Source organism: Hoplias malabaricus, chromosome 11 (genome assembly GCF_029633855.1).
Source record: "Hoplias malabaricus isolate fHopMal1 chromosome 11, fHopMal1.hap1, whole genome shotgun sequence".
In the NCBI taxonomy this organism is placed as follows: Eukaryota; Metazoa; Chordata; class Actinopteri; order Characiformes; family Erythrinidae; genus Hoplias; species Hoplias malabaricus.
Genome location: NC_089810.1, coordinates 3,499,289 through 3,507,915, shown reverse-complemented (window position 1 = coordinate 3,507,915; position 8,627 = coordinate 3,499,289). Strand labels below are relative to the sequence as shown.

Sequence of the window (8,627 nt, the reverse complement as noted above, 5' to 3'; positions counted from 1 at the left end):
TACCAGGGGCTATTGCCCCCGACAACATAGCTCCTAGGCTCACGCAGGCACGCAAACCCCTCCACCACGTTAAGGTGGTGATCCAAGGAGGAGCTGTGGATTTGTTTTTTTAAACCAGAATAATCTTTGTGCATCTTCTGTGCTTACATACTCTCAGTCTTTACTCCTTTATAGAAAATGTTTACATTCAGGAAAACTACTACATTCAGAAAGAAGCTACAGTGGAAGAACACAACAGAATATTCTTCTTAAATAATCAGGGTGTGATCACCACATTCACACTGTTTTAAAGTTTTAGAAAGCTTTAAAACAGCTCTGTACACAGCACTTTACCTTACGTTACAGGAACTGAAACACTGACACCACCAAAACTTGTTCTCACCGCTCAAGTTCTTAACACTGCATGTGTAATTCAGTCTTATCTGAAGTATGTGTTCGCATCTACATACTTCTTACTTTACACTAACACTTGTATATTTTATCAGTGCAATAAGGATTGTATTTTATATATACAGTGATCCCATCCTTTTTTGCGGGGGATGCGTTCCAAGACCACCTGTGAGAAAGATAGAGGTAGAGGAAAGATATTTTTTTAATGTATTTAACGAGTATTTGGACTTTTAAAACCCTCTATGTTACTGTTAACAACCCTCCCTTTGCATTAAACAGTCTTCTATAATGTTTTTCAGCTGGAACTACATGTGATATCCTACCAGTTTCTTTAATAGAGTCATTCCTAAGCTGTGATTTAGCGTCAGTAAATTTCACTCGGATGTGGACATGAACAATACAGGTACTGTACGTAAGAAACACTTGTATGATATATTTTGTCACAGGTCCAGTGTAATGTAAATAATAATAATAATAATGTAAATAATTAAAAAAAACACTTTTGGCTATTCATCTTTCATGGTTTTCCTAGATTTTTCCTCAATATCCGCGATATAGTGGCTATAAGCCCCCTTGAAAAAACCTGAGAAGTAGCGTATCCACGAAAGATGAACCACGAAGTAGTGAGTGATTACTGTATAGTGTAAATTATGTGTTCATATTTAACTTTTTTTCTTGTGTATTTAATACTGGAAGGGACTGCACAGCTAAGCGTTTCACCTTTACACCTGTGTTAATGTGATGTGACAATTAACCTGATTTCATTTAATTGCTGGTAACATTCAGAAAAAAGATTTAGTTTTAGTTTGAAATGCATTTAAATGTAGCTCCACATCCAGAAATCAGTTATTTAAGGAGTCAAACATTTTAAATCTAAGGATATTTCCTCACCAAGGTTTGTGGACACACTGCTCTTTAACTGGTCTCTCTCCCTCATCAGGTTGGTGTTACTGGTCTGTAGCTGGTCTCTCTCCCTCATCAGGTTGGTGTTACTGGTCTGTAGCTGGTCTCTCTCCCTCATCAGGCTGGTGGAACTGGCATTAAACTGGTCTCTCTCCATAATCAGGTTGGTGTTACTGGTCTGTAGCTGGTCTCTCTCCCTCATCAGGCTGGTGGAACTGGCATTAAACTGGTCTCTCTCCATCATCAGGTGTTACTGCTCTGTAGTTGGTCTCTCTGTAAATTCAGGCTGTTAAACTTGACCCACAGCACTGTGATGGCTATCAGCAGGAGAACGCACAGCAGCCCCAGACCCACCACAGCCAGTCTGTACAGTCTGCTCCGTCTAGACTCTAGAACAGAAATTCACAGAGAACAGAAATATGTGATATAGTCACGTGTGTAATCTTCTAAAACAGTGGTTCTCAAACTTTTCAGACCAAGTACCACCTGTGAATCCTTTTGATGTCTTGCTTTAATATTTGTAATTTTCATTACACAAAGTTATTTAAAATAAGTACTAAAAATAATGAGAATACTAATAACTACAGGCCTGAACTGCAATTATACATTCATAAGATCACATACAGTTTTGGGGAAAAAAGGATTGAGAGAGAAATAAAAACAAGAAGAGAGGGTGGTTTAATATGTGCTTTAACAGACTATAGGTGAAAACAGTGCGGCGCTTGGAGCAGGTCACAGTGGTCCTCAGCGCTGGTATCAGTAGGTGAAGGAGGCACAGTGCTGTTAAACAGTGGGTGAAGATCGGCCACGCTGATTTACTTCAGTTAAGGGTTCTCTCTATTTTACACTCTTAAAAATAAAGGTGCTACAAAATGTTCTGTGAACGATGCCATAGGAGAACCTCTTCTGGTTCTATAAAGAACAATTTTTGCTGATGTGTTTAAATGCGAAAAGAACCTTAAGATCTAGTGTTGTATTAAACATTTAAAAGGTTATTCAAACTCACATTTAAAAAAAATGTTCCTGTAGATGTAGTTCTTCTGGGCTCAGGAATATTTCACTGTTTGTGTCTCGATTTGTTTTTCTCATTTCCACTTTGCCCTTTTTGTAATAAGCATCAAATCACTCACATCTGTCTCTAGCCTTTTCTTATGTTCAGTAATAAATGGTTGAACTGCCCCAGCCCTTCCCTCACAGACTGAACTACCATTTATTCATAGCCCATGTTGTATTTTTTTAACACAAACAGATTTTATTAAAGAGGCATATCACCTCTTGCTGCTTCACGTTCCACCAGTGGAACAGTTACCACAGCTTGAGAACCAATGTTCTAGAACATCCATCCATCCATCCATTATCTGTAACCCTTATCCAATTTAGGGTCGCGGGGGGTCCAGAGCCTACCTGGAATCATTGGGCGCAAGGCGGGAATACACCCTGGAGGGGACGCCAGTCCTTCGTTCTAGAACATATGCTGGAAAATGTTTCATTTTATTTTATTTTTTATTTCCAAAAATGATTTAGCACAATTATAAAAATGCAGTAGAGCCTTAACCTCACCTCTGTCCTGAAGATTTACTGAACTGAGGTTCCGTTGGTTTCCTCTGGTCATCTGGTGCATGTCTTCATACACAGGGTCCCTGCATTTGGATCCTGATCTTTGTTCTACAAAAATATTTGAATTTGTATTAACATTCTCTGTTATGGCAGCACGGTAGCGCAGCAGGTAGTCGCAGTCACACAGCTCCAGGGGTCCGCGTGTCCGCGTGGGTTTCCTCCGGGTGCTCCGGTTTCCTCCCACAGTCCAAAAACACACGTTGCAGGTGGATTGGCGACTCGAAAGTGTCTGTAGGTGTGAGTGAATGTGTGTGTGTCTGTGTTGCCCTGTGAAGGACTGGCGTCCCCTCCAGGGTGTATTCCCGCCTTGCGCCCAATGATTTCAGGTAGGCTCTGGACCCCCTGCAACCCTGAATTGGATAAGGGTTACAGATAATGGATGGATTAATGATAAAATATTTGAATTTTCATAAACATCCTCCATGATCTCCATTCTGTTCTAATAACTCTAATAACTCCAGAAGTGACTCTGCTGGTGCTGCTTATCTGCTTGTAATGCTGCTGGTGATGGGAAGTCACTGCAGATTGCTCAACTAACACTAAAAAAGTCTAAAAAGATGGTGTTAGATAGTGCTGCCTCCCACAGAGTGGGACTATGTTTTTAGGAGCACAAATCCATATTCACAGCTGGGCTTTATGGGTCTGTGTTGTGGTCTCAGTCTGCTGAGTCATGGGTTCCTTTGCATATGTGAAATGATCTTATCATCCTGTGACCACATGGTCTGAGGAGGCACTGCAGGGCTTCTTCTACAGACTGGCCGGCACTCTATGAGCCGCACGGAGAGGACATCGACAGGCTCACAGTGTGCATTACAGATGACATCAACTTCTGTTTGGACTCCACTCTCCCAACCAGGACTGTTAAATGTTACCCAAACAACAAGCCATGGGTAAAAAAGGACATTAAAGCTCTCCTTAACAACAAGAAGAGGGCCTTCAGAACTGGAGACAGGGAGGCTAAGAACAAATATAGGAGGAAGCTGCAATGTGTAACTAGTATGTTTATGAGGACAATAGGTCGCTGTGCCTTTAAGAAACTCGAGGGAAAGGTGGGTAGTCGAGTCTCGCGATATTGGTGGAAGTATCGTTTGTTTCTTAATCAGAAGCATTTGTAACCAGCTTCGACAGTGTGCGACTGATTATTTCCCGTTTAGTGGATTGGTGGATGCTCTCCATTTTTAAACATTTTCCTGTAACTAAAGCCAGGGTTACTAAGGGGAGACTTTCTTCGGTGTACTGCAGTGAGCCCGGTATGCACAGTGGAGGTTGAGATACAGGTAATGCAATGTTTAACAGGTGGGAATGAGTAGGAGGGAGGTTTCTTTCAATATAAGGCTAAAAGTATGCTTTTTTAATGTTAACTCTCACTGGGCTGTTGAACATACTTACTCTCACCTGTAGAATGAAGATTTTATTTAGCATCTAGCAGTGGCTTCCGTGTTGAGGACTAACATGATTGACGCTCTAGAGCCGTATTGCTGTGTCATACAGTGAATGGACACAGGTATGTAGAGTTCCTTGAGCTTTAGGTTCTTTTAAAGGTGCTTTGTACAAATAGTAAAACATATCTTTTATTTTTAGGAGAAGTGTTTGGTGAAGAGTGATAATTGTGTACTGTTCTTTCTTTCCCTGGGTTTGGTTTAATTAAAGACCAAAAGGGTCATTTTAAACGGGCGCGTTCGGGGAGGATAAAGTGCCAAATACCTGTACGGTGGGATTTCTGTGAACTGACCAGAGGGTTAGGTTGGATTAGGGGCAGTAATAAATAATCTTGAGAACGTACAGTGGATTGAAAGGGAATAGGGACTTCTCAAGAGTTTTGAGTCTCTTTTGTTTCACAAAGTGTACCTTGTTTGGTGTATTTTACTGTATGAGTTGTCTTTAATAAGCGTGCAGTGTCTTTTTCTTTTGGAATTGGGGTTTTCTTGTATTTTTTGTGAAGTATATGTGAACTCAAGTGTCAGCCCAATTGTCCTTATTTCAGCCTGTGGTCGGTTCTAAGTTATATGCTGCCCCTTTAGTATTAGGGAATTTGAATTTTTAGCTTAACTCTTGGAAAGTTTTATGAGTATTTGCTCCTAACTGTAATCATACATTTGTTATCTCTCTGCCGGTGTCGGAGAATCATTAATTGGTACTTTAAAGTGCCATATAGCTGTCTAACTATAGTGTTCTTTTAACATTTAGATTTTAAAATGCTTGTGTATCTGTATCGTATTCTCTCTCTCTCTCTCTCTCTCTCTCTCTCTCTCTCTCTCTTTCTCTAATAGCTGGATTCTAACAGACTGTTGGCTAGTTTGCATGATTTGTCAATGTCATATCACAGGAACAGTAGGTTGTATTAAACTTACTCAATGTTATGAGGTTCCTCTGGCCAATTTGATGCTAAGTGTACTTGAATGTATTCTCGAGAGTTTGATAAAATAAAAGTTATCAATTGTACACCCTCGCCTTGGTAATTCACCACATTGCTCACCAGATCCCTGAGCGGGGACCCCAGGTTAATTTGTAACGTTCCAGTTTGGAATGTGGGTGGTACTGGGATAGGTGGTAACCATTTGGGTGTGCGGGACTCTGGTAGAGGTCCCGTGCCTTACATTGAGCTGGTCTCTCTCCATCATCAGGTTGGTGTTACTGCTCTGCAGTTGGTCTCTCTGTAAATTCAGGCTGTTAAACTTGATCCACAGCACTGTGATGGCTATCAGCAGGAGAATGCACAGCAGCCCCAGACACACCACAGCCAGTCTGTACAGTCTGCTCTGTCTAGACTCTAGAACAGAAATTCATTGTAAATATGTGATACATTTCAGTGAATTAATTAACCTTTATATTCTAAATTGAAAAGATGAAGGTCACGTGTGTAATCTTCTAAAACAGTGGTTCTCAAACTTTTCAGACCAAGTACCACCTGTGAATCCTATGAATGTCTTTCTTGAATATTTGTAATTTGCCTTACACAAAGTTCATTCATTCATTCATTGTCTGTAACCCTTATCCAGTTCAGGGTCGCGGTGGGTCCAGAGCCTGGAATCATTGGGCGCAAGGCAGGAATACACCCTGGAGGGGGCGCCAGTCCTTCACAGGGCAACACACACACACATTCACTTACACACTCACACCTACTGACACTTTTGAGTTGTCAGTCCACCTACCAACGTGGGTTTTTGGACTGTGGGAGGAAACCGGAGCACCCAGACAAAATCCACATGGACACGGGGAAAACACACCAACTCCTCACAGACAGTCACCTGGAGGAAACCCACGCAGACACAGGGAGAACACACCACAATCCTCACAGACAGTCACCCAGAGGAAACCCACGCAGACACAGGCAGAACACACCAACTCCTCACAGACAGTCACCTGGAGGAAACCCATGCAGACAGAGGGAGAACACACCACACTCCTCACAGACAGTCACCCGGAGCGGGAATCGAACCCACAACCTCCAGGTCCCTGGAGCTGTGTGAATGCGAAACTACAATCACATACAATTTTGGGGAAATAAGCACTGAGAGAGAAATATAAACAAGAAGAGAGGGCAGTTTAATATGTGCTTTAACAGACTATAGGTGAAAACAGTGCGGTGCTTGGAGTAGGTCACAGTGGCCCTCAGCGCTGGTATCAGTAGGTGAAGGAGGCACAGTGCTGTTAAACAGTGGGTGAAGATCGGCCACGCTGATTTACTTCAGTTAAGGGTTCCCTCTATTTTACACTCTTAAAAATAATGGTGCTACAAAAGGTTCTGTGAGTGATGCCACATGTTTTTCAATAAAGAAATTTGCTGATGTGTTTAAATGGGTAAAGAATATTAAGTAACACTTTAAATTACAGCACACTAATTACTGTGTAAGTACAGAGAAAGTACCTGTTAAGTAAGCCATAAAATAAATTAAGTACTGAGTAAGTAAAGGGTATGATACTAGAAATGTGAGGTTATTACTGGGTATTTGTAACATTTTACAAATAAGTACATTTTACAAAGTAAGACATTCTGAATCCCTTGTAATTCTAAGCACAATTATAGATTATAAAATTGAGTTAAAAGTATGACAGTTTATGCAAGTAACTATGGCTCTCATTTTATATAAATAATGCAGTTACTATTTTGAATTCACTGTGTTTCTGAATGTAATTATAGATCCATTAACATTATTTACAGTGCACCTACAGAGAAGAACATGGTCAGATGGTTTCATTACAGGCTCTAGCACAGTTTCATGGCGCTTTGTACTCATTAGGTTCAGGACACGTGATTTACCCCAATAATCATCATCACATACTTTAGATATATTTTATGCTGCTCACATGGGTATGGCTAGGAATATGCATCTGTGTTGTCTTCCACTTTAACCCCCTGGAGTCTGAGGGGTTTTCAGACACCCTGGTGTAGTCTGACATGCCTTGATTGTTTTACAAATTGTACGCATCTGAGAAAAAATCATTTCAAAGTGTTACACATGCATTTTTCAGAACTATCTCTGCAACAACAGTGTTGAATCAGTAAGAGTGTCATACATCTACATTTTGATTAAATTTACTCTAAACTTAGACTTTCCAAAAACCTATTTTCAGAAGTGCTGATATACTGTGAAAAAACACATTCTAAACATTTCTCACCGGGACCTTTGAGGTCAAAACTTTGTGAACACGGGTCTTGGCAACACACTGCTGATTCTACTTTTCATAAATTGTATGTAATTTTATACTTAGGACATAACAAATGTGAGGTGACACTCTGTTTTTCTCAGTCACTGGCTCCTACGTTGCATATGTATGAAGATAGGTGCGAAAACCGAGGTGCGAGGTCCCCACCCCACTGCCTAATGAATGGCCCATTAGCTGTCACTGCCACAGCTGTCAAAAGAGAAGAGACCAGAGGCAGAGTTTATCACAGTTTATTTCAAAAAAAGAGAACTAAACAAGCAATAAAAACAAAAAAATAAATAACTGGCATGAATTAAAATAAATGGAAAATGTGTTCACATGTAAACATAGTGATAATATACTAAAGATAGTCATACTGTATATCCTTGTGTGTGTATATATATTTGAGTCAGTTCAACAAAAGATGCCAGTCTCTAAAACAGTTTCTGTCTGGCTGCATGCAAAGGTAGACATCACACTGTTCACATTTCCATGGGGTTTTTGCATACCACACAGCTGTTCAACAAGCTCTTCCATGAATGCCTTGTGGGTCAGGCTGTCCTGTTGCATAAGTTGTTGTGGAGAATGTAGGCATTGGTAGCAGCAATGTCCAAGAAGTGAAGAAACAGTTTTCTGTACCACTTCAAAGTTTTGTGCTGAGTTGTGTAATGCAAAATGCTAAACTTACAGAGCAGATGTGGAAGGACCATGTGTTTACACGTTGGTGGTTGCAGACTTGGTTGACGCCGTCGTCTTTGCTTGGAGGTGGAGTATTTTCCACATTTCTGAAAGAAAAATAATAAGAAATGTGAGCTTCTGAGCAGTTACAAAGATTAGCTATTCATGCCAACAGTCACTACAACTAATAATTACTTGTATTTCAAATACAGTACTTGTATATGACCTATGTATAGCAGTACATAGCATAACAAGCTACATAGGATGACACTATTACATTCACACAGGCCATTTACACATGACATTAACACACTAGGCTAAACATTTACAGCCATAAGCCACACTTATGGTACTGGAGCCTCGCATGCTAATGTTAGCACTCTCAGCATGCA

General features: G+C 40.5%; 1 protein-coding gene across 1 annotated transcript in view; it reads right to left on the bottom strand.

The window, feature by feature from the left end:
• LOC136709959 (C-type lectin domain family 4 member F-like) overlaps positions 1-1,495 on the bottom strand; it is a 32,902-nt gene extending 31,407 nt beyond the window's left edge. Inside the window, exon 1 of the mRNA XM_066685564.1 lies at positions 1,342-1,495. Coding sequence (XP_066541661.1) covers positions 1,342-1,495 — 154 coding nt within the window. The remainder of the gene's footprint in view (positions 1-1,341) is intronic.
• Positions 1,496-8,627: the final 7,132 nt, after the last annotated feature.